Source organism: Eutrigla gurnardus (genome assembly GCF_963514095.1).
Source record: "Eutrigla gurnardus genome assembly, chromosome: 15".
Taxonomy (NCBI): Eukaryota; Metazoa; Chordata; class Actinopteri; order Perciformes; family Triglidae; genus Eutrigla; species Eutrigla gurnardus.
The window spans coordinates 13,562,093-13,587,795 of NC_139938.1; the positions used below are offsets into that span (position 1 = coordinate 13,562,093).

A 25,703-nucleotide genomic window follows, 5' to 3' on the forward strand; every position below is an offset into this window, starting at 1 on the left:
ATGGCCAGTTTAGCCCCAGTGTAATCCATATCTTTTTAGAGATTTGCTACGGTCATCATCGTAGCGCTAAACCCTCCATTGCACAATGTGAGGCTGTGGGCAATAAAATCGCTCTGCCACCCTGATAAGAGAGCACAATAGTGTTCGGCCTCCGTCTTGCCCTCATTGTCTTTTTCACTCCATCTCTCTCTCTCACATACACACACACACACACAATCTGATTCCTCCTGCAGTTTTACCGTTTTTTCTCTTGTTTGTTTTCGTCTCCTTCTCTCGTTCCTTTCTCGTTTTTGTTTTTTCCTCGCCGCCTCACTCTCCTTCAATTTTGCTCTCCTGCGCTCTGTTGAGCCCTCTCGGCGAGGCGTTAAGTGTATAATCTGTGATCTCATGTCTAGATGGGCCTCTCGTCTCTTCACTCGCTCGGTGCACAAAGGGACTGAATGGCCGCGGCTCACTCAGGGGACACAAATGAGTAATGAGCCACACAAACACACCTAGTAAACACACACACACACACACACACACACACACACATGCTCTGCTCCCCTCTCCAGCTCGCTCTCAGGGGCTTTGAAGTTGCATACGAGCTCCCGGGCGGCTCAATTGAATGCGCCGAGGCAGAGGAGGTGGCTATTGACTGTCCACTCCCCTCGCCTGTCATCTCTGACAACGGTAATGAGCAACAGGTGCCTCTTTTGCCAGGTTTGGCCTTGAGAGTCATCCAATATTCAACAGTCAGTTGTAGTAATCTGCCAGAGTAATGGCTCATTTGATGTGCCGCCACAGCACCACATAATGGGCTGCGGTGGGTTCTGTGCGAGATCGTTTTCAATTAAATAATGATCGTTTTAATTAACGGAGCTTTCGGAATGCGAGTGAGAAAGTGGCGTTTAAAGGCTAAAGGGCAGTTTATAAACACAAACAAGCAGGCGTGTCATTCTGAAATCTGCAAGCTCACGTAGTAATAATAACATGACGGCTGAATTTCCTTTAGCTGCTCCAGTTTCAGGGTCCTGGGGATTGTGCAAGCTGGCTTACTGTCACAGTTGTTAATGTTGTGCTTTTCCTCCTCAAATGTCAGCTATGAAAAAGGCCTATAGCATATATTGTAACAGTATTTTAACTGTGTAACTTTACATGGTACCCAGTGAACACCTCTTTTGTTATGCAAAATAAGTAGTATTATGAATGACATTATAAAATGTGTGCCCTTCTCTCTGATGCATCGAGCTAGCTAGAGAGTAAATAAAGAGTGGGACCCTAATTGTGTCATGAATCAGGAGAAGCTCTACATTTTTTTGCATCAGTTTCTACATTGTTGTTGTTTTTGTTGTTGTTTTTTTTTAGCAAATTGTTGCATATTATAGCTCACCTGTGAATTGCTCTACTTCGCTCAACAGTGTGTCAAATGACGATGTCAAAACAATGTGACAATGGCGAAAGAGTTGAGTCATAGTGATGAATCTGCAGCTCCCTTTATCGCGACTTTCAGCTCATTGTTCAGCTGATGCAGTTTCCCCGGTCGTAGCAGGCAGATGTTTTCCTAGAAAACAGCTCTGAGATCCCACCGTACACAAACTGTTCGGCACCGACGGGCAGACAGACAAAGCCGGCGACTAACTGGGGAACACAGTGAAGCATTTCGCAGCTAAAGAGGCAGCTAAATCCCCCCGGGAGTCAGTAGAGACAAACATGACTCAGAATGAGTGACGATGCTGCTCTGTAACCACTGAATGTGTGAATAAGCATCTGTTTGCTGTAATATCTGGTATCTGTTGTGGTGAGGTGTGATTGGTTGTCTCTGTCTGTGTGTGTCAGCCCTGTGATTGGCTGGCGACCTGTCCAGAGTGCACCCTGCCTTGGTCCTGTGACCCCCGAACAGGATCAGCAGGCAGATAAAGGATGGACATGTTAATGTTGTGTTTCTACCGCTGCCCTCAAGTGGCCGAAACAAAACCTAGTTATTGCTGGTTAAACAGTTTAGCATATTTTTTGTCGAAATTGACACATGACCTCTTTTGTTGCTAAGGTAGGAAGAATTTCTGAGATGATAACAGCAGCAGACGCAGGTGTGATAATAATAAGCTCCGTTCTATTCAAGTGACAGCGTAACAGTGAGCCAGCATGCACAATGCCAGAAATCCTCAAACCGAAGCAGCTCAAATGAAATTCATCCGTCATCCATTTAAAAAAAAAAAAAAAACTTTTTATTTCTTTACACTTGTGCTTTCCCACTGTGACACGTCAAAATGTCTTCGCCCTCTGAGAGACTGAGGACTGTTTCTGAGCAGTTCCGGCTGGTGAGAACGAGTCAGATGCACAGAGGGAGTGTTTGTTTTACCAGCTTCTTATGAGAGCGGGTTTTGGCTGCTCGTATAAGCTCTCTGTGGCCTGAAGCCTGTCCTGGCACTGACCTCCCCCCCCCCACCCTCAAACCCCCACCTCCCGACGACACAGTGATGCCAAACCGAGTGCCAGTCTCCTTCAGGGTCAGAATGAGCGGCGCTGCAAAGCTCGACAGAATTAGAAATGGCTGGGAGTGAAGGTAACACACGAGTACAGAGCTGTCACTTGCAGGAAATAAATGTGTTCAGGATAGCCACAATCAGAGTAGAAGAAGTGAGCGGCGTCTACTAGACTATACAGGTGGGTTAGTCATCAGATCCAAGATATTCTTCTTGTTAACTGAAGTGTTTCAAGGTCAGTCATCACACTCTGAAGAGAGGAATAAAAGTTTTCTGTCTCGCCGCAACCGAAGGAGAATATTTTATGCATGTATTATGCAGCCTCAACTGTGTTTTGATTCTTTCCTTGGTGAGCACAACCGCATATTCTATATACAGGAGTCATACAACATGCAGACATTCCTATGCATCAAACACATCCCGGCCTTGAGTTCCTGTCGGATGTTGATAAAGCCCAGAGGAACGAGGAGCATGGGAAAAGAGGTTGTCACTTCTTTACATCTTGACGATAGATTTTTTTTATCTTTGACTCGCTTGTTTCCTTGCCATTTCTGTGTGTGTGTGTGTGTGTGTGTGTGTGTGTGTGAATGGAACATACAGACATGAGCGGTACTTGGGGAGCGATTCTCGTCACAGCGCTGCCAAAACAAATGTCTTCAACCAGTCGCCAAGAAGACAGTGAGGTCAGCGCTCACATCGCCTCAGAGGAGAGAGAGGGGGTGGCACTGCCAAGCCCCTTTATCCTGCAGCGAGCAGCATAATGGTGGTCCCTGTTTGTGTGTGTGGGTGTGCAGCAGGGTAGGAGTCGGGGCAGTGGGGTGTTTGTGTATGCGTGAGCATCGATGTGATTACTTTTCTGTGGGAAGTGACATTGTGGACCCGCGGGGGTCGGACGCCGGGAGAGATCGGGGGGGGGGGGGGGTTACGAGTGTTTATGCAAAACAAGCATGTCCCCCCATAAAACTAATTAGCCGTTCTTTTTGTCCGGGTGCATGGCGGCGAGCGGTGACGCCGCATGAGTGCACTCAAGTGCGCTCAAGCTGCTCGTGATCAACCTTACTGCCATCTAGACGGCGTGTTTATTTATACATCAATTAAGAGCCCTACCGGAGCAAATAATGGGCGCGGAAATACTCAATTAATTTCGCATGAAATGGAGATCATATATATTTAATTTGTTTTTCTTTCTCTTTATGTTTGGCTGCCCTTTTTCCTCTTCGAGGCCCCTCATCTGATGTTCTTGGCCCAGGAGGACTCTGCTTGGCAGCGTCGCCCCGGCTTTAGTTGCCTTTTCAGATGTTGCTTCTGGTGGAGGAGAGATAATAATTATCTGGGCACTTCCTGCTCTTCCTCCCCCCCCCCCCCCCCCCGGTGTTTCCTGCGCTCGCCCTCCTTTCTCTCGCTGCATTGTTGGTCATGAGACCCAATTTGTTGCCGTCGTTTGCATCAGCCCTCTCATCTCGCTTGTGATGTTCTGTGCACGGGTGGGAAGTGTGAGTCGAGAGAGAGAGCGATAATGCGAGTGCTGTACATGTGTAGGTATGTCCCGGGGATGTGTGCGTTTCCATGGAAGTTGCTGCATCTCCGGAGTTTCTCTCTCTCTCTCTCTCTCTCTCTCTCTCTCTCCCTCCTCGCTGCGTGGCGTATCAAGCACCTTCACACTGGCAGGTTATATAGACGTTGTAGGACGCGGCGGTCCCCAGTGAGCTCTTTAATTGGGAACCTCGGAGGAGGGGGGGGGGGGGTGAAAATTCGATGTGGGATGAATTAATTCGTCCCCCTTTTATCCCGGGCCTTGTTCAGAGGTCCTCTCTAATCTATGCTGGTGTGTTTGCAGAGTGCACTGGATCAATTCACTTCGCTTGAGAGAAAGAGAGCGGTGGAGGGAACGCGAGTGAGAAATGAGAGGCAGTTAGTCCGTCCGAAGAGAAGGAAGAGGATGAGGGGCAGGTGGAAGGATGTGGACACTTGAATGGGAGGCCCGAGTCTTAAAACCGGGATCAATCACAAGGAAAGAGCCATGGACCAGAAGACTTACAGCTTAATCTTAAAAGGTCTCACTGGGGCTGAGAGCAAAGTGTGTCGATGGAACAACATGTAATGAATGCTGGCGTTGTTAATGAATGCAGCGGCTAATGTTCCCATTTATGTTAATAATATTACATATGACCCTATCGAAGAGATAATCCGTTATCTTGATTTTCTTTGTTCTCTTGCATGGCGCCCTGGCATTACTTATTTATTAGTTTTTTTTATTTGACTGAAATCCAAACAGCTGCAGTTTCTTCATATAGACCCAGGTTTCCATCCTAATGCACGCATCATGTTACAGACATTTCAGAAAATATGATTTATTAACTGAGTTTGTGTTCTGGGTTTGTGGTTTTGAAGCCTCAAGTGCAGCATTCAAGCGTCTCCATCTTGTTTTTAAGAGGTTTTTTTTTTTGCTGTTGACCTGAATCACAAGGGTTGCCTTTTTACTCTTTATGGGACCACAGTTTACCAACATGAAGATCATGTTGTATTAAATAAGACTTGAAACTAGCAATTGAGACCAAAACCTCGTGTTTACAAGTGGTGATATTTCTCATTTCCATTTCGATCAGACTTCTTATTGCAATCAGAGGATTCGCCCCCCTGCCAGCTCTTAGAAAGAATGCAAGATTAATGCACTTTTGCATCCGCTTCACTTTTCAGGCCCAGAGGGTGCTGCTGGCAAAAAACCTACTGTAACAGTTGCACAAGTTGAAAAGATTCAATGAACTGAATCCAGAATGTAATTATTTAGCTTAAGTTTGCTACATTAGCTTATGTTAGACACAAGCTTCTGCAAGAGAGCAACGGGGTGTGAAATTATATACACAAGTTTAATTTTTAAACACATTAGACTTTTATTATATTTTATTTCAAAAGTTTCATACTCTTACTTTATATTTCTGAAAGGCCTAAAATGAAATCATGATATCAAAATATAATGATATAGATCAATATGTAGCAAAGAGGACAATATCACATATCAAATTGTGAAATTTTAAGAATAAAATATATTCTGAACTCAAGGTAATTACTTACTTTTCCCAGAGCTTTTAACCACATTCAACGGTCATTATCAGCGGTTTGCTCGGTTGTCATGGTGATGGCTCAGCTGTGGCTGTTCAAGCCAACAATGAGTTCCACTCTTATGCAATAAATTAGAAGGAGGAAAAAAAACTCATCATCTCATTAAGATGCGGGTTAACGGAGAGTCCACAGACAATAATATTGAATGAATTCCCAGCCCTACTTAGAATTTTTTGTTTTTGTTTGAACGCTGTTTAGTCACACAGAATTAATCATCTAGAATTAACCCTTTGCTGAACACAATGAGGATTGCGTTTTTATTTTATTATATATATATATATATATATATATATATATATATATATATATATATATATATATATATATATATATAATATAGATATTATCTCGCTGGCACCTACATCACTCTGTTACTTCACATAGCGGGGGACTATTCTCTCCTTTCCATCTCATTGTGAAACAGACTGCCTCTACCTGAGTTATCCATTACTCTCATTCTCCCTCCTCTCGGAGACCGTAGCTACGTAGTCCGACTCGCTGTCTTTATTCGTCTGTCTGTCTTTAGGTGAAAGATCACAACTGGTTGTAGCGTCTCACAACGTACTGCATGCTTGTGCTCCGTCACATTTAATACCCTCAGTGGTTGTCTCTTAGCTTGTTGGTTGCCATGGCTACCGTTTCCTGGACAGTGTAGTATGCCGAGGATGAACTGCGTGGGTATGCTTGCATTTCGTGCCGTGCGTGCGTGCGTGTGTGTGTGTGTGTGTGTGTGTGTGTGTGTGTGTGCAAGTGATGTGAAGGCTGTACTTTCATCACAAGTAATTATGGTGCACCAGCCATTAAGAGACGGGACTCGATTTTTAGAAGTATGATGTCCTCTGACTAATGCTATCGGAGAGGACAGAGACTGAAATGTGTGCGCATCTGTGTGTGTGCTTGCGTGGTTATGTGCGTATCTGAGGCTGTGTGTGTGTGTGTGTGTGTGTGTGTGTGGAGAGTAGTTCACAGAGGAGAGTGTTGCACTCCTCATATTGGAGAGAGAGAGCAGAGGAGATGTGGTGTGTGTGTGCGTGTGTGCGTGTGTGTGTGTGTGTGTGTGTGTCTGTGTGTCTGTGTGTGTGTGTATGGACAGATGAAGGACATTTATTTGTTGCAGTATGTGCGGCCCCCCGGCAGGAGAAATGCTTTCCTAGCCACAATCAGCATCCATCAGACGCCAGGCTTACCTCTCCTACAGCCAAAAGGTTAAATGCTTCACTAAATCATTCTCTCTTTTTCCTTCTCTTTCTCTCTCCCTCTCCTCCCACTTGCTTCACCCCCCCCCCCCCCCCCCCCCCTCTTTTTTACCTCCCAACACCTCCACTATCCACCCTTCCTCTTCCTCTCCTTCACCCTCCTCCAGCTCGTGGGCGGCGAGTTTGACCTGGAGATGAACTTCATCATCCAGGAGGCGGAGAGCATCGGCTGCATGGTGGAGCTGCTGTCCCACTGCGAGGTGACGTGCCAGGCCGAGATCTGGAGCATGTTCACCGCCATCCTCCGCAAGAGCGTGCGCAACCTGCAGACCAGCACCGAGGTCGGCCTCATCCAGCAGGTGCTGCTCAAGATGAGCAGCGTGGACGACATGATCGCAGGTGAAGCGGGTGTTCATGAGCGTATACTGTACACGATAGACATTGGAGGCACCGTGACAGAACAAAATTACAAATTAAATTGTTGTATTTACATGTAAAACTAATATTCACCACATTCATTTGGATGAAAGGTTAAAAGGAAAACACAATTTAAACTGGATAAATGATGATTACCTGCAGCCTTTTTCAAATCAGATTGGTCCTGGTTTCACTACAAACGTTGAAATCAAGTGGGCTATAATGTGAAAACATAGCCTTTGAGATTAAAGCCGTTTCTTCTTGGCATCATTGTTGAGCTTTGGTGCAAACTAGTGTAAGAAGCTTTTGCTTTATTTATGTTGGACCATGTATCCTTGCAAATGAGGGGGAAAAAAGCATTTACTTCTCTTTTGTTAAAGTTTAAAACCCACAGATTTTTTTCTCTCCACAAAATAACCCACAGTCAGACATCCATAACAACCTGCTGATGTTTCTGCGTTCCGTACGGAAAGGCTCGATTGTTAAAAACCAGCGCACACACAGCCGCCTCCTTTGCGTGATCATATTGACCTTGACTCTTCCTCTTAACGATGCCTGGGAGTGCACGTCCTCTCCCTTCCCCCCTCGCCGTCCGCTCCGTCCTACCTACCGCTGCAGGATAATGCGCTTCATAACTTCTGTGACTTATTACTGCTCGCCACAGCGGAGCACACGCCGCCTAAATCAATTTAATGCCAATTCACGCGGACTCCCTTTCTGAAGCGGGATCCTTACACATTTTGGAAACTATTTAAAATGACCTACATGGATTGATCGTAGCAACAACGGAGCTTAGGTGTTTGGAAACTAGGTCATTGTGTGTGTCGTACTCGGCACCAATGAAATATTGTGGGAAGGCTCTATCCATATCCAGGGGGCCTTTGTAAGCAGATCGCTCAGAGAGGACTGTGGTGTATCTACCGCGGACGTATCACACCGACCTGTCGATCTATCTGTCGAGTAAAGTGAAAGTCAATAAGCCGTTCACCATTTCAAGGAAACACATCTTTCAACACAATGTACTTTGTTAATTATGTGCCTGAATCGGAAAGAAATACTTTTTAAAACCTTGTTTTTGTCAATAATATTGCAAAGGTTTGGTTTGTCTGTTCTGGGCTACAGTAGAAACAACCCCATCAAGAGGATCCACTTTCTATCTAGATATGAATCCATAACACTGGTCCTTTAAATAATTTTTTTTTTAAATGGAATATGCAGCTTTTTAATCCTGGACATTAACTGGATAAACAACATTGTGTCCAAGCTGGTCCATCATTATGTCATTTCTCATAATATTCACTTATTTAATAATATCTGGAAGTATAGTGTGTGTAATAATACATTGATATAGCTTGGTATTTGTTAGTCTTTGTTTAGCTATAGTAGCAGAGATAACGTAACGATTTCTCAGTGTGTTGGCCTCATATTACCTGCTGTTTTCAGATCAATATATGTTTAAATAGCAACACGAATGAACATGGTGGTGCTCACATTTAGTAGTGAATCTCAAGCTCTGCTGTGGGTATTTTGTATACAGTGATAACATTCTGAGGACTTGGAACACATTTTCATTTTGACTGCTGATATTAATGACCTCGCCTTTTTTTTTTATCAGAGAAGCATCAGTCGAGGGCGGACACACACACACACACACACACACACACACACACACACACACACACACACACACACAAATATTCTGGTCGTTTTTGCTCTCCTGCTCACGACCCACCTCTGTGTTTCCTCAGACCTCCTGGTGGACATGTTGGGAGTCATGGCCAGTTACAGCATCACAGTCAAGGAGCTGAAGCTGCTCTTCAGTATGCTGAGGGGAGACAACGGCATCTGGGTGAGTTGGTCCACACGGTTTTAGATAGTGTGTGTGTACGTGTGTTGTTATTGTCATGACCACAGTAATATTTTTGCTAAAAAACACACATTTGCATGTATTTGTTGCTGGCCAACAAACTTTAACATTGCAGAAAGTAGAAAAGTGGCAGCAGAGAAACAGATCATTCAGAAGATCTGAAATAACAACACCGTATTTTAGACAAAACTACATTCATTTGGGGAGAAAACGATGATTGTCGTATCATTATAACTGTGACTATGTTCTAACTTTTCATTCTTTATTTTTGTTAAATCAAAGCCATTCAGGATTTAATATTCTGGGGAAGCAACATTTGTTTCATACTAGATTAATTATATAGCATGAGCTTGTTTGTATGTCATTAGTCTGGATGTCACTTAAGGGGATGGTTGCGCTAATAGACGAGCATAATAGAGGCTGGCTGTCTGTCTGTGTGTGTTTGGATTGATTTGCGAGTGTATGTCAAGACAAGGGCAATTTAGCTAACGTTTAACATTTCTTTCCCCCTTGTAATCAACGTTATTAATGCAACAGAGGTTCGAGTGTATTTCTTTTTTTTTTTTTTGGAGTGATTGAACCATGATGAACAACAAAAAAAAAAAACAGTAGCAGCTCAATCAGCTGTGAAGGTGAAACAATGTAAGTTCAGGATTCCCTTTGGGAAGTCTTTTTTTTAACATCAACATGAATTAAGGCGAATATTAATTGTAGAATTTCACCTAAATGATTAAGTATTTAAGATTACTTTAAGCACCTCTCACTAAGATTAATTAAGGAGTTGACTTTCAAGAGCAATTTGTACAGTCTCCACTTACAGTGCTACTTGTTGTCGTCATCTTAGCTGCTGCCAGTCTGCTGGTTGGCGAGTCACTGGCTGTTTTTAACTGTTGACGTTCGGGTTGTTTCTGTAAATCCTCCCCTCCGCCATCCCGCCTCACTCGGGTTAGTGAGGTGTACGAGCGGTGCGCTCGCTAAGTCGGCACACTCTCGTCCCTTCTCGTCAATCTCCTCTCTACTCCAGCTCCAGCCCCTGGTCACTGATCAGTGGTCCATGGCGAGACCATCATCCGTCCCTTCATCCCTCGCTCTGCTAACCACCACCACCACCCCCATCCACCTCACTCCTACTTCCCAGTCTTTTCCAATCCCTTCTCCGCCGGCAGCCCTCTCTAGAGACCGATTGATTAAGGGTTGCCATGGTATTGATGAGATGTTGTCGGGGAAGGGCGGAGGTGATTGAAGAGTTATTGATCCACTGGTGGGGTTGTGGTAGAGATGTGATGTCACATCATGTTTTTTTTTAAATTTTAGTATTTACACAATCTCTCCCTGAGGGTCAGCAGGTTGCACATGATAATAATAATCGCTCTCCTCTCTCCTCCTCTCCTCTCCTCTTCTCCCCTCCTCTCCTCTCTCTCCTCTCCTCCCCTCCTCTCGTCTCCTCTCCTCCTCCCCTTCTCTCCTTTCCTCCTCTCGTCTCGTCTCGTCTCCTCCCCTCCTCCCCTCCTCCCCTCCTCTCCTCTCCTCTCGTCTCGTCTCCTCCCCTCCTCTCCTCTCATCTCCTCCCCTCCTCTGCCCTCCTCCCCTCCCTTCCTCTCCTCTCCTCTCCTCTTCCCCTCCTCCCCTCCTCCCCTCCTCTCCTCTCCTCCCCTCCTCTCCTCCCCTCCCCTCCCCTCCTCTCCTCCCCTCCTCTCCTCTCCTCCTCTCCTCCCCTCCTCTCATCTCCTCTCTTCCAGCCAAGACACGCGATCAAGCTCTTGTCAGTGTTGAACCAGATGCCTCAGAGACACGGTCCTGATACCTTCTTCAACTTCCCAGGACGCAGTGCGGCGGTGAGTCTTAACCAATATCCAAACACAGACGCCCGGGTGACGTTATCCCAAAAACTGAACGAGCACCCAGATTGCTAAAGAGTCCTTCATGGCATTGTTTGTTACTGACAGCACCGTAACCAGCATGTTAATTGGCGCTTAGCTCCGCCAGTGCAAAGAGTTGATTGGTGAAAAGGAAGTAATGACTAACTGAGTGCTGTGTTGATGGCAAAAGCTGATCTGATGCGTGATTCCTCTCCCCCCAGGCCATTGCATTGCCGCCGATTGCCAAATGGCCTTACCAGAACGGATTCACTATCAACACTTGGTTCAGACAGGATCCACTCAACAACATCAATGTGGATAAGGACAAACCGTATCTCTATTGGTAAGTGCCCTTCATCTGGACTGCGATATGTAATGGAAATAAAATCCTCCGGGACGGAATGAATCTTTAAAAAAAATCCACTCTTCAGCACTGTCAGTCTTTCTATTTGGCCTTAAATCTGGTTTCATTGACCCGCGTTGATTTTGATGCCAGCGCCGTTGCAGAGGAACATCAGGTTTTTGTGTCAGTCATTCAGGATCTCAGACGAAGGGATTCTTTGTAGACACTTTTCAGCACTCCTACAGAATGGGAGAAAAAAGATGCAGAAATAGCAGCTTTTCTACCAGCAGCACTCAAAGCACCGCTGCCTTTAAAAAATGTTGCTTGTCGCGTCAGAAATGTACGTCTTGTTGACCGTACAAACTGCTCTCCTGCTCCCGCCGTCACCATTGATCCAGGCTAAGAAAAGCACACGGCTTTTTACAGCATTTCAGCCTTTGTTACCTCTGGGAGTCAAAAGGCATTCAGGTTAAAAGAAAGAAGAAACTAAGTGAGGTCATCATAAATGATGCAGGTTTGAGGTGAGTGCACTGTACTTTATCACAGTGCGAGAAAGCTGCAGAGTTTCCCTCGTGCCGGATAATCTCCCACATTATCTGTCAACACTGTAAAGTGGAGCTGATTGAATGCTTTTGTACAGGGAACCACAGTGTTAACGTGTTGGTTTCATCCCAATCAACTGTAGATCTGCTGGCCTCAGGCACAGCTGATCACGCTGCCATCTTCAAAATATTTCTGATCAATGAATTCTGCCTGATACATATGACGTACGATGAACATTTAACTCATTAGACTGAATGGCGCGGGCAGGAAGTTAATAGATAAACAGATAATAATATAGAACATAACTTTAAAGGTCAAGGCACGCTGGACCTCGCCGGCCTCAGCGTTAGCGTTGGAAATCGCATGGCGTTACCCACTACGACGCCTCATTAGCTTTGACCTTTTTATTTAATGGAAGTCCTTTACTCCACTGCTTGGCTTCGTCCTGCCACCTCCTAACTAGCGGCGGCGTCCCCCCCCCTCATGGAAAAAGACCATTTTTGCCAAAGGATCCCCCAACTAGTCATCGACTGGAAGGAAGGAATGCATCTGTATATTCCATACCATTGCAGGGATGAGCTCTGATCATGAAAAGTGTCAGGATGTAATCCCATCTTGCCTTGGAAACCCCTTTGTTAAGTTGTCATGGTGAGTGTGGAGCGAGAGCAGGAGGGTGCCCACCCCCCCCTTCTCCTCGCCCGGGTCTTATCACGCCATTCCAGCCGCCTGTCTCATAGCGGCCTCCACAGCAGCATGAAGGCCGCGATAACGCACCATGTTCTCTCCTGCCGTGCACCAGGGGATTCACTTGAGAGGGATTTTACACTGTATCTGCTCTCTGGCTCTGCTAAGTGTGTGATCCTTTCGGGCCTGTTTTAGAAGTGAAATGTGTGTTGTTGTTTTTCCTGGAGAAGCTTAGCTGCGAGACTGGGTCCAACTTGGAGGTTACCAGTGTGGGAAGTGAAACATTGGGCAGGAAAATGGAGGGGATGGGTTTAGTAGTGTTCTTCCACAAACCTATGATCTGGCACTCCTGGTGTTTCTGCAGAGAAAATAATTAAACATCCAGCTTTTCACCACTGGTCCTGGCTTAAATAGTGCGATATGTGAGTCTTAAATGTGGAATCACAGCATTGTATTATTTAGAATAAAGCTGGCCTGACAAAAAAAAGCAGTAAACATGGTTGAAATGTAATTTATTTGACAAGTGTTTGCTTTCCTTTTCTGTTTTTTTTAAATATCCATTCAAAAATGCTAAGTCATTCAAGTCTAATCAAACTCAACGACGAACACGCAATTTAGTCACACAGAAGCAGCCATTCATCAAGGAGTACCATAATTACTTTTCATTCACAGCCAAATGCTTATTTATTTTTCAATATTTTTTGAATTGATAAATACTGACACGAGCGCAAATCTGTCCAATCCTCCCGCAGCTTTCGCACCAGCAAAGGAATCGGTTACTCCGCTCACTTCGTGGGGAACTGTCTCATCGTCACCTCGTTGAAGTCGAAAGGGAAAGGCTTTCAGCACTGTGTGAAATATGATTTCCAACCCCGCAAGGTAGGAAAACACACACACACACACACACACACCGAATCAGTCAGCCGAAACATGTTTGTAGTCGGGGCAGACTTTGGTGACCTTGTGCCACCTGTTAGATGAGAGGCCATCAGCTCGTTGCTGCTCTCCTCTTCCACCTATACGAGCGTTGGTGAGTGCAGATAAGGCATGTCAATTAAGACCTGAGCAACGCGCCTCTACTGCACCGTCAGCCTTCTGCTGCTGGTCCACACACACACACACACACACACACACACATGCACACACACCCATTCGCTTGATGAGATGGCCCTCCGCAGTATTTGCTGACCCAGCAGAATCTCTGCGCTGCCTAACACAGTTCCCAGTGGTTCCATTTGATCAATTTATAAGTGACCATGTCTCACAGCATTTTGTCCGATGTATGTGTGTGTGTGTGTGTCGGAGTGTGTGTGTGCATGCTTTGCTAGAGCTATGCATACACCAGCAAATAACTCCAGCTTCTCCTCCTTCCCCCATCGCAGTCTTCCTTCCCATTTCAATCCCCCCTCCAGGGAATCTGTGTGTATTGTCACCTGGGAAGATGCTTTATCATCATCAAAACACACACACACACACACCATATGCGTAGGCATGCACACTGTTAATGGTATATCAAGGTGAGTAAAGGGAGAGCTTTGCAAGCGAGTTCTGGCGAATGAATGAGGTTAACACTGTGTAATCTTCCATGTTGGCTTTCAGAGAGCTAATGCTGTTAGAGGAAACATTCTCAGCATTCAAAAGATGTGACCATCCAAACATCACGATGCAAACAAACTGTAGATATCCTGGTTCTATTCTAGAGAAATCATGCACAGCAGGGGGCTGGTATCAGTATTCCCCAATTGTTTGTGTTTATTAGATAAGTGTAGAGGTGCAAACACATTTCGGTCGTCAATATAATGAATTATTGAACAGTGCAGTGTACAAAACCACAGTATAGACACTCTAAGGCTAAGTCAACACCTTTAAGACACATAAGGTGAAGAAGGGCCTCAATCAACACAATAGCTGTGAGAAAGTCCCTCTTGTACCATTCAAATCCAAAAAGGAGACAAACTAAATTGACTTTCTCCTTGAATTTGGTGCATTGTTGCATATTCATTATTTTTTTGTATTTTTTTTATTTGATTTATCGTCTTATTTCTTTTTGTATTTTCTAGTGGTACATGATCAGCATCGTCCACATCTACAACCGCTGGAGGAACTCCGAGATACGCTGCTACGTCAACGGGCAACTGGTCTCCTACGGCGACATGGCCTGGCACGTCAACACCAATGATGTAAGATAAACGGAGGCGTTGTGTTGTTGTTGTATGTGCACCGATCTTTTTAGGAACAATCACATTAACATCAGAAAAACCTCAGAAAAAGACACTTGAGGAGGTAGGACATCGTTATAAATGTTTCTCATGCAACTGCTTCTGATAATAAAAAAAAACACATTTGATTGATCGTTGCAAAAAACCTAGTCTTTTTTATCAAACATAATTTGAAAAATGAGCTTCTGTACCTTCCTCTGAAATCCGATTGTGGTCTGACTCCACGCTTCCCTCCCGTCGCTATATTGGCAAACATCTGAGGTTTGCCCTCTGCATTTGTCGGCCGGGCCAGAGACGCCCTTGGGCCCTGTTCCAGCACAGCTCGCCCAAAGTCCAACTTCCAACTTTTCCATTTAGCGGCGAGGGTAGTGGGGTGACAGGTAGCCTATTGGCAGCAGCGCCACCATTACACTTCCTTCCCCGGTGACTCTTGACCTTAACTGCAATTACCAAAGGGCCGCTGTTATTCTCTGTAAGAAACCCCGTTGGCCTTGGGGGTAAAAACGTGTTATAGTTTCGCCGACTTGTACGAAACTACAACAACGTGCGGTACACAAGTGAAAGAGCGGGTCTGAAAATGCGTTGATGCTATCAGGGGTTTGTTTTGTCCTGAAGGCTGAAGATAAAACGTCTTTAATCACTTTGAAGCAGCAGAGGGGTAAAGATCTCATTGTGATAAAGGGTATCAGATGGATGGAGTGGATGAAAGGCGAGCGGGCAGAAAGAATATAATAGCAGGTGATGGCAAAGTTGTAAGAGCGATTAGAAACAAGCAGCTTTCAAAAGTTGGAAGCTGGCGCTCTTGTAGTTTTGAAGTTAGAAAAAAAGCTAGAATTGTAGTTTCGTGTTGAATTGTTAATAGAAAGTCCGTCTTCCAAAATGACCCTAAACAGAGAATCATGTTAAACCATGTTGGCTCCTTGTGTTCCAAACTCTCCTCGCAAGATGGCCCTAAAAGTCAGAAATGTTTGATGACGTTAACTCCTTTTTTTCAGAGCTATGACAAGTGTTTCCTGGGCTCGTCGGAGACGGCCGACGCCAACAGGGTGTTCTGCGGTCAGCTGGGAGCCATTTACGTATTCAGCGAAGCTCTCAACCCGGCTCAGATCTTCGCCATTCACCAACTTGGCCCAGGATACAAGGTGAGACAGGCGTCACCTCATCACCCGCCGCGCTGTATATTCTCCGTTCCCTTTGCTGCCCATCAATCTCATGCGCCGTTTGGCAGGACGAGTATCCTGGCAAACGGCACGAATTCAGTATCAACGCTACTTAATGCTGTCTTTGCATGTTCACGTCAAAGCCGGGAGCGGTGGAGGCCATCAATCATTCTCGGGGCTGTGGGAGGCAGAAATAGGCTGCGTGTTTGTGCCAGGGTGCTTTTGTGGTTGGTAGATTGAGGTTCTGACTCTTTCTGTGGAGCCTCTCTTATAGTGCATTATAGTGCATTCTATCAACAATAATGTTATAATGGTATTTACGTAAGCAGTGGTTACTACCATGTTTTATTTTAGACCCTGATCAGATGAAGTCCAGTCCCCTCCATCGACACCTCGACTCATGGTCCAATGTGTTCATTTGAATTGATCCGGATATTATTAAACACCATTATGTTTATAACAGTGCATCGTTCTACACAATGTTTCTTTACGATTGACCTGTCAGTGTTTGGGTCGGTCTGGTGCATTCTTACAACTACCACTTGGAGACGCAGAAGCTAGATTAAAGCCATTTATCCATTATTTTTAGCTAACCGTTTGAGCCATTTATACATTACTTTTTCCTCATTTTAATCTTTTTTTTGCAAATTAGTTGAATCACTCCAGGTTTTCGTGTATCCCCTGGAAACTGGAAGTACATGTTCAAGCTGTCGTAAAAGTACCCCTGTTTGGGAGTCACTGAGCGAGAGTACAGTATTAGATCGTGAGTGATTCTTCCTTTTTTTAGGATTAACCGGTGCGGCGCCTCTTTGGAGCAGGCCAATTACTTGAAAGTGCTCATTGCAGGGTTGATGAGAACCATCCACAGCCTGTTGACTCCAGGGCAGAAGAATCGGTTTGCGATGTTCAGTATATTCAGCATCCGGCAGCAAAAGTGAACCGCCGCACTGTTGACGTATGACATGCTCGACCTATTGCTTGTTTATTCAAAGGTTATTAATATTGAGTGTATCAACATGTGTTAAGTATGTTAAGTAGATCAAATTAGTCTCTTGAGATATGCAAATAATACACACGTGTACAGACAGTAGCTTCACACTCATATTGTAACCTTGATGCAACACATTCTTTTATTCTGCATGGTTTTTGACAGGCAGGCTTCATCGTGGTGATCTTAAAGGAGCAGGGGACGTTTTTTTTTTTATTCTGATTAATTCTGCTCCTGTCAGCCAGAACATCACTGCCATTGCTGTGCTTTTTCTAACTCCCGTTTCCGAAGAGGCAAATATATCCAGACAATCGTCAACCGTAGATCAAAATGACGTGCGGCTGAAAAACACCTGTCGTGAGTGAAAGGCGCTACCTGGATTTAAATGCACGCACCCTTTTAAAGCATCCCCTTAACATGAACAGAGTCACTATATAAAGGTGAACCTGTCGGATCATTCAAATGATGCGTCACGTCGCTGGATGTGGAGCGCCCATCCCTCAAGAAATCACCGTCTCTGCCTTTCGGCTTTGGCTATCGGAGACAGCTGAGATGTGGCAACACCTTGCCAGCTGTCTGCGCTCTTGTTTTGGCAGACTTGCACGCCTCGGGCCACTTATACCTTGTTTATGAAGGGGTCCAAATCTGTCAAGATTTCAGCGCCGCGAGACCGCGCGGACGTCTGAAGGCTGCTGATGTGTGCGAACAGCTGCTGGTTTTTTTCCAACAGCTCCTTAGAAAGCTTATGTAGTGAAACAGGAATCCGCTCCTACTACGGAGACTCGATGAGGCGACGCCGATATTGAAACGCGCTGACAACATGCGGCGTGTACGAAGCCTGGCGTGAGGTACGACGTAGAGCGGTCCTGTCTTCTCTCGAGCTGTAGACGGGAGTCCTCTCATGTTCCTCCCGATGATCACATGCTTCGGGTTTGCTGTTGCTCAGCCATGAATACTGATTCCTTCTTTTTTTTTTCTTTTCCCCCTTCACTGCCCACAGTTTCCCGGGGCTGATCAGTCAGATGATTGCCTCTCTGCATGGTGCAGAATAGGCTTCTTAGATGCCCAGAAGAGACCATTAAATGGCTCAGTTGTTTCAATGCCGCTGGCCTCGGTGCTGCAATTGTAATGATGAGTGGCGGGTTTTTCTTGTTGGGCTAAGAGAGCGAGTCAACGGGCCTCGGCTTGTGTAGCACAGCTTCCTGCCCTAATGCCACCGTAGGCCCGTCCTTGTTCTCCCGACTTCACGCAGATGAGGGCGTCTATATATGACAATCAGCTCCTGGAGAATTGCCTAATCTGTGCTGAACACTTCAGTCTATAGAACGTGTGTGTGTGTGTGTGTGTGTAGCTGATGCAGCCTCTTGGTTTCATCCGCTGTCAATGTTACTGTGCAGTAATGAGGAGCAAAAATCAGACGGACACTCCGCTCGCTCTGCTAAGCAAGCCTTCAGCGCGGGCGAGTGTGTTCAAGGTCTGATCGCTCGACGCGGCTCATGATGGCCGACACGCCGCGCGTACCGAATGTCTGCAGCTCGGCACTTCCATGCCCTCCTAATGACAGGAAAAAGGTGGGCTATAACATCTTGTGTTTCTGCTCAGGCCTTGGGTAAAAGAAAGTTGTTGTTTTGGTCTTTCTGTGTGTGTGTGTGTGTGTGTGTGTGTGTGTGTGTGTGTGTGTGTGTGTGTGTGTGTGTGTGTGTGTGTGTGTCACATGTTGCTGAGTGTGTGGCGCCGGTTTGCACTCTTCATCATGAGCCCAGATGTCCTCGTTGCAAAAACCCCTGCCAACAATCTGGCCACCGTGAAATTAATGGAGCGTTTGGTGTGTCTCTCTGGACACCTGCATTGTGTGTCTCTTTATGTGTGTGTGTCTTTGTGCACTTGTGTGTATTTGTCAGGTTTTTTTTTAAATACTATTATTGAAAAATATTTTTTTATATGTTAATATTAACATTTTAGAGAATCCTTACCTAAAACAGATTCAAAATAAATGACATGTCCTTGTGTTATCAATAAGCGTCTTGTCAGAGTTTTAATATTGTTAACGCGCATATATTCAGCTCTTTATTCATCTGAGGAGTTTTGCAACATTTTCACCACATGCTCTTGTTTGTGGGAGACTGAGCTGAATGGAGTCGATGCGTGCTGTTATCGCCGCAGTCCAGCGTTGCATCTGCAGCTGTCAGGTGTGAAACAGGCGAGAGTTGTCGGGTTTGTCTAACCAGGTGAGAAATACTCGCGTGTGAAACGCCTCCGAACAAAGAGTCAGCAGACGCCTTCCACACTTTCATCTCCCTGGCATGACGACATAAATAAAAAAAGCCTCACATTTATGCTGCTGCTGATACATATGCACACCTACGCTTCATAAACGCACCACAATAAATGGGCTTATGCTGCAAAAAAAAAAAGTGCATCTTAATAAGTGTATTAATTTCACATTCGGGCCGAAGTGCAATTTATTTGTGTTTATGATTGATTGTCCTTGCATGTGGCTGCAGTATTCCCGGTTACTTTTAATGGATAAGCTCTTTATCACACAGCTTAATAGATGCACTTTTTAACGGCGGTCATCAGCTCATGTATTTCACTGAAGTATTATGTTCTATGTCAGAAAATGGAACCATTAATTACTGCTGGCAGGAACGCTTGCGTAGGTGTTTTGCGGTAGTATACCGGGTTTTGCGGTACATTATGTACATAACGTGTGCTGCTTATCTGCAATATTGCAAAAATAAATTGCAAAAATACAATTTAAAATCCAACAGATGATGTTTCTCATTTAGCAGTTCATTTAACATGGTTAGGGTTAGGGCAACATGCTTTACTTCCACAACACGTCATAGTTAAAGGCTATTTTTTTAAATAAAATGTATAAATTGGTTCATTATGACTACTGCTGCTGAAAATCCCATGCTGTTGCAGCCCCAGTGTGTTTGCTTTAATACAAGGAAGCCTTTTGTGTCACGTTTGAGCCTGATAATTGGAAGGCAGGAGAAACCCAGATAATGGTGTTTTGCTGTAGAGGAGCTGTTTGCTTCAGACGTCTCCATTGTGCCGGGCCCTCGATGCTTCGGAGTGAACATTTTTTGCACTGCATGGTTAAAACAGCTCAGGGCATATTTTCTAGCAGCAGACCTCAGATGAAAGGTTTTAGAAGAAGACGGCCCGGCAGGTCTGTGAGCAGCCCGGGGCTTTCCTGTGCAGTCGGGCTGAGCGAGGCACCTGGGGACCCAGCCGCTCCAAGGTGAGAGAGCGGCCCCCCCCTTTTCCTGCAGCTGCGAGGAAGGGTGGCAGAGCAACTCGCTGGCCTTTCAGCTGCGGGGCTCCGTGCATCGCTGCAGGACACACAGACCCACAGACCTGTGCACACAGACCGATATAGACATAGATGCAAACACACATACACACACGATGAGCAGCCGAGCCTTCCTACAACATCTGCATGCCGAGGAGACAATTATTTATGGTTTCTCTGTGCAAAATGTGTCTGTATGAGGAACGAATATCCTTTCAAAGATGAAATGATAATAAAATAAAGCCTCAGCAGCAAACGGGTTCAAGTTATTTGCAGGACAAATGTAATGTTATATGCAGAAATCGAATAACATGAATGTAACCGTACTTGTTTGTGTGTTATTTTTGTGGCTAGACTTCCAGGAGATAATCTGGAGCTCCGGGTGTCTCTCTCTCCCACATATCCGTCGGCCCTTTCCATCTCTTATTCTGTGCTAATTGAATTAGTGCCCGGGTTAGCGCTGTGTTCATTAAGCTAATGCTGTGTTGTTTACACACGCTGCAATTAAGCAGACCCCTTTTTTTCGGACGTTGAACTTGCACACACAGTCTCCCGGATACGTCTCGTTGTCTCTCTGGGTTCGAAGTTTCCCTCACCCCCACGCGACCTCTGACATCTTCTTTCTCCACTTCGCCCGCAGAGCACGTTCAAGTTCAAGTCGGAGAGCGACATCCACCTGGCCGAGCACCACAAGCAGGTGTTGTACGATGGCAAGCTGGCCAGCTCCATCTCCTTCACGTACAACGCCAAGGCGACGGATGCCCAGCTCTGCCTGGAGTCGTCGCCGCGGGAGAACCCCTCCATCTTCGTCCACTCGCCACACGCACTCATGCTGCAGGTCAGTCTGGTCCGAGTGCTTACAGATCTCTTTGAGTTGTGTAGCAATTCATGTATGAATGATTCCGTTGAAATTAAAGGGGCGGTTTAGTCCAATCATCAGGCTAGTTTGTCTCAGGCTGACTTACACTGCTGTAGATGTGTGAGCTTCACCACACAAGAGATGTTGGCTAAAAAGGAAAACATATAAAATCTACCTTGTATAAGACTTTTACCAAGAATGTCAACTGTTCATTCTTTTCTCGAGGATATTGTTTGTATTTGTATCTAAGCAACTATCCTTTATTCAAGGCTGGTTGCCAATAATTGTTCTTCTTTGTATCTCAAATATTCACCAGCAATTTATGCAGCAGTTGCTGTGATTCAAATTTACGAAGCCAACAAGAGAGTCTTATTGTCTTCTACTTGTAGAGTTATTTCATTTAGTTAGTAGAGGTCACACAATCCTCTTTACTTCAGTGAGTTTTAGCATATTCATTTTCAGAATTTTTTTTTTTTTTTCGTTGGACAGGATCAGCAATTAAACCTCAAATAGATGTAAATCAGGAGATGTGAAAGGAAGCTAATGGACAATAAACAACAAAGGGCAGTATTAACATGCTTTGTAAATGAAGGGCTGACAAATAGCTCAACATTATATCCTGCTGATCAAATCCCATTTACTGGTTGCAACTACAGAATTCTTTAATTACCGTTCAAAATGGTAGTGTTGCTGCGTTTGAGATGTGAAGGAGATGTTCTAGTCTGATATGAGATATGATTAATTGGCTTATACAGTATAGTTTAGTCTTTGTCGGCACTAACAATCTACTTGTGTCCCACAGGATGTGAAGGCCATCGTCACCCACTCCATCCACAGTGCCATCCACTCAATAGGAGGCATCCAGGTCCTGTTCCCTCTCTTTGCTCAGCTAGACTACAAACAGCTCAATGACTGCAGCGTGGACACCACGGTCTGGTGAGTGCTCTACACGAATGGGATGCAGCGACATAGACAGCTGCTCTCTGATGTGGTTAGTGAGCTAAAACATAAAAAAGAGGAAAAATTTACGTTTTCTGGGTTTAATGTACAACATCTACAGCGGCAAAAGAAAAAAGAAGAGAAAAAAGAGCTGCATAGCGAGTCTTCTGTGTACGAGAATTATCTTCAAACCTTACAATTTGGCTGCAGGCGAGAACGCGGGATGATAGAGAGTGCGAAAGGAAGACGAGTTACGTGGTTTTCCTCGGAGCGCTGAGCTGCTTTTAGAAGGTTGGAGTGTCGGCGTTCTTCTAGCTCCATGATGTCCTGATATCGCTCCATCACGCGCGCCTTAATGCAGTTACGTATCAGGCTGCATCTCCTCATCATGTTAGCAGCATCCGAGACTACAAATATCAACAGGAAGACGATGATGACATGAAAAGACGGCATCCTATTAAAGGATCAGTGATTGAGATGGTGAATGTGGGTACGGGGGAGGTGAAGCAAGCGTGGAGTGGGTTTCCTTCCCTCGTTTCCACATACTCCAATAGAGAGCATGAAGGAATTAATCAATGATTCCTGTACAGTGTTACTGAAATATGCATGTGTGTGTGTTGCAGTGCCACTCTGCTGGCCTTCCTGGTGGAGCTGCTGAAGAGCTCGGTGGCCATGCAGGAGCAAATGCTGGGAGGGAAGGGCTTTCTCGTGATTGGATACCTGCTTGAGAAGGTCAGTGGAAGGGCCTCGACAACAACGCATTTATTGTTTGTTTCGTTGAGTGAAAGAAGAAGAACACCTTGATTTTCACCATGTTTTTTCCAAGACCCACAAGGCCTCCGGTTTTCTAATGCATTGTGATTTGATTGCCCTTGTACTCATGTTTATCTGCTGTACACTCGGATTCCAGTCAATCGGATACAGCCGACCATTATTATCAGTGATGTTAGACACAATAACAGAAACATCTCTCTGTATAAAGCAATACAGTCCAATAGCAAATGACATCCTCCAAAATGACCATACAGATGAAATATTATCATTATGAAGGTATGAATACATATTTGTATTAATTATTTATGCCAGTTAAGAGAGCCTCCTTCCAGCAGGGGTCGCTAGTGAAAATGCAGCTGAGCTCCGGGACACAGATATCTGTTTATTGCCGAAAAAAATAGACGTGAAGCCTAAATAAACACTTAAAGTTGCGGTTATGCCCATGAGATCTACATAGATTACATTTTTTTTTATTAGCTGCAACAGGAAGAACCACAGATGTGCAGAAAGACGGAGATCACATGAATTATATCAATTTGATTGCTAATATAACTGAGATACACCTTTGACAACTGTTAGAAGACACAGGCTTTTTAAAAAAAGTGCTGAACCACTTCTCACTCGGCTTCTGGGTCACAAGAGTTAAAAATAAAAGTAAACCATGTCATTTACAGTTTGGTTGACTCACGGTGTGTTATTTCCCATCTTTCTGTCCAGTCATCGAGGGTCCACATCACCAGGGCCGTGCTTGAACAATTCTTGTCCTTCGCCAAGTATCTGGATGGTCTACCTCATGGAGCGCCTCTCCTCAAACAGCTCTGTGACCATGTCCTCTTCAACGCTGCCATCTGGATACACACTCCTGCCAAGGTCTGTTTATTGTGCATCTACTGAGTATGTGTGTGTGTGCGTGCACGTTTTTATGACCTTGCTGCAAAAAGCAGAAGATGATGAAAAAAGGAGAATTAATGGGGCGATAGACCCAGACGCAGGAGGAGGTTTTTGAAAGCTAGCAAGATGTAATAAAAGAATAGGAAGGAGGGACTGACATCTTAGTGGCCGTTGCCCTTTACAATAATATAACAAAGGAGGTTACAGGACGGGGAGGGAGGAGCTGGCACATCACGCAGGGAAAGGACAGAGCAGGCGAATGGAGGCAACAAAGAGAGGAAGTGACATTTGAAAAGACCTCGGGACGGGAGAGAGATGTGCAGTCCCTTTTTTCCTTCTCACTCTGAACTAGATGTGAGCGTTTCGTGGCGTTCCCGCGGGGGCCAGTCGGCTCCCGCCTCTTATTATTTTCAGAACTTCCCGAACTCCCCGTCTTCTTCCCTCTGACCCTGAGACGTGATTGGCTCCCGGGTACGGCGGGCGTCGCTCTCTCCGGGGGCACGTCGCAGTTGAGACGGAAGAAATGTGACTTAGCAGTTGCTGCGGCTCGGCGGAGCTAAAGGAGGGTGTGAAAGTCGGGACTCGACGAAACGTTGGAACATCAACCTCGGTTTGAACCTTTGAAGCAGTGGCTAGACTGACTATGTGATTGGGTTTTTTACCTTTCGGTTGAGTGCCAATACAGGAAATGACAATGGATTGCTGGTAAAGGTGACCACAATTCAGCTGGGTCACAATGACAAGTCAAGCATAATGTACTAAGTGTATGACACACACACAAAGAACCCTTTAAGCTTACCTCTGCTGTACCATTCCTGTCACCTGCAGAGCTTTATTATTTTCCGCTTCTCTTGGTAAAATCATAACGCTCATTATTGGCAAGAATAGCTTCGGTCATATTCAGGACTTCATATCTGAACGGCATCTCAAAGCTTCTCCCTCGCTCACACTGGAAAGAAAGATAAAGAGCCTTTTTCTTCACAAAGCACTTCTGGTAAACACAATGCTCACAGAGATGGAGAAATGTTTGTCGCGAGCTATTTTGCTGCACAGCATGATCAAAGAACGTCGAGCTTTTCCTGCAGCCGGACCTGTTGTTGCCGTATGTGTGAAAGGCGACGCGATGAAGGCCATTTAGGGCCGGCTGAGTGCACTCTCCGTTCTAGACGAGCTCAGATGTGGAATGGTCAGGCTGCCCTGCTCTGCTAATTTCATCCGCTTAACCAGAGCTACCTTGTTAAGGCCGGTCCTTACTGTCGCGGTCGCTATAATGAGCTCGGAGATGTGTGAACATGCGGGCAGACTGGAATCTTTAGAGGAATATTAAGCAAGGGAGAACAAGGGGGAACAGGAGGAGGCAGGGAAGGAGCGGAGAAGCAATTGGAGAGCGCCTTCCTTAAATGTCAATGCTGCGTGAGGAGCTCCTCAGACGCTTGATGGCTTCAGGCACAGCGACATCAAAAACAACACAAAGCACAAAACATGGGCGCTTTTGCCAGAGGAAAGATTCCTTTCATCCTCCCCCGTGGCTGTCGTCTCACAATAAAAACAGGCCTTTATTTGAACACCGGAAACACACACGTAATAATGATTTTTTTATTCCCCCGATAGGCGACAATTTGTGTTTGTTTGCGTGCGATGTATAAACGGACATCTGTGCATCCAGGTCCAGCTATCCCTCTACACGTACCTGTCGTCGGAGTTCATCGGCACCGCCACCATCTACACCACCATCCGCCGCGTCGGCACCGTCCTGCAGCTGATGCACACTCTCAAGTACTACTACTGGGCCATCAACCCGCTGGAGTGCAGTGGCATCACCCCGAAAGGCCTCGGTAGGTTCACACACGATCCGCAACACAAAGACCTGACCTAGTGTACCCGTCTGTGCAGCACCATATTCTGCTTTGTGGTTTTATTCTCTCTCTTTTCTGTCCTAACAACTGAACACTCCACCTCCTCTTCTTCTTTGCTGTCTCTTCCTCTTTCTTTATTCCTGGTAACACCCCCCCACCCCCCCCTCCCCTGACACCTTTAGTGTACAATGTGTTTTCTGACAATCCACGCAGTGATACGCC

General features: G+C 45.4%; 1 protein-coding gene across 13 annotated transcripts in view; it reads left to right on the forward strand.

The window, feature by feature from the left end:
- The window catches only part of nbeaa (neurobeachin a), a 79,231-nt gene that overhangs the window by 18,439 nt on the left and 35,089 nt on the right, over nucleotides 1–25,703 (forward strand). For all 13 annotated transcript variants that reach the window (XM_084029374.1, XM_084029372.1, XM_084029373.1 and 10 more), the window contains exons 2-13: nucleotides 6,949–7,180; nucleotides 8,947–9,047; nucleotides 10,805–10,900; nucleotides 11,146–11,267; nucleotides 13,247–13,373; nucleotides 14,555–14,674; nucleotides 15,709–15,855; nucleotides 20,803–21,000; nucleotides 21,824–21,957; nucleotides 22,584–22,692; nucleotides 23,452–23,604; nucleotides 25,292–25,460. In XM_084029374.1, coding sequence (XP_083885500.1) covers nucleotides 6,949–7,180; nucleotides 8,947–9,047; nucleotides 10,805–10,900; nucleotides 11,146–11,267; nucleotides 13,247–13,373; nucleotides 14,555–14,674; nucleotides 15,709–15,855; nucleotides 20,803–21,000; nucleotides 21,824–21,957; nucleotides 22,584–22,692; nucleotides 23,452–23,604; nucleotides 25,292–25,460 — 1,708 coding nt within the window. The remainder of the gene's footprint in view (nucleotides 1–6,948; nucleotides 7,181–8,946; nucleotides 9,048–10,804; nucleotides 10,901–11,145; nucleotides 11,268–13,246; nucleotides 13,374–14,554; nucleotides 14,675–15,708; nucleotides 15,856–20,802; nucleotides 21,001–21,823; nucleotides 21,958–22,583; nucleotides 22,693–23,451; nucleotides 23,605–25,291; nucleotides 25,461–25,703) is intronic.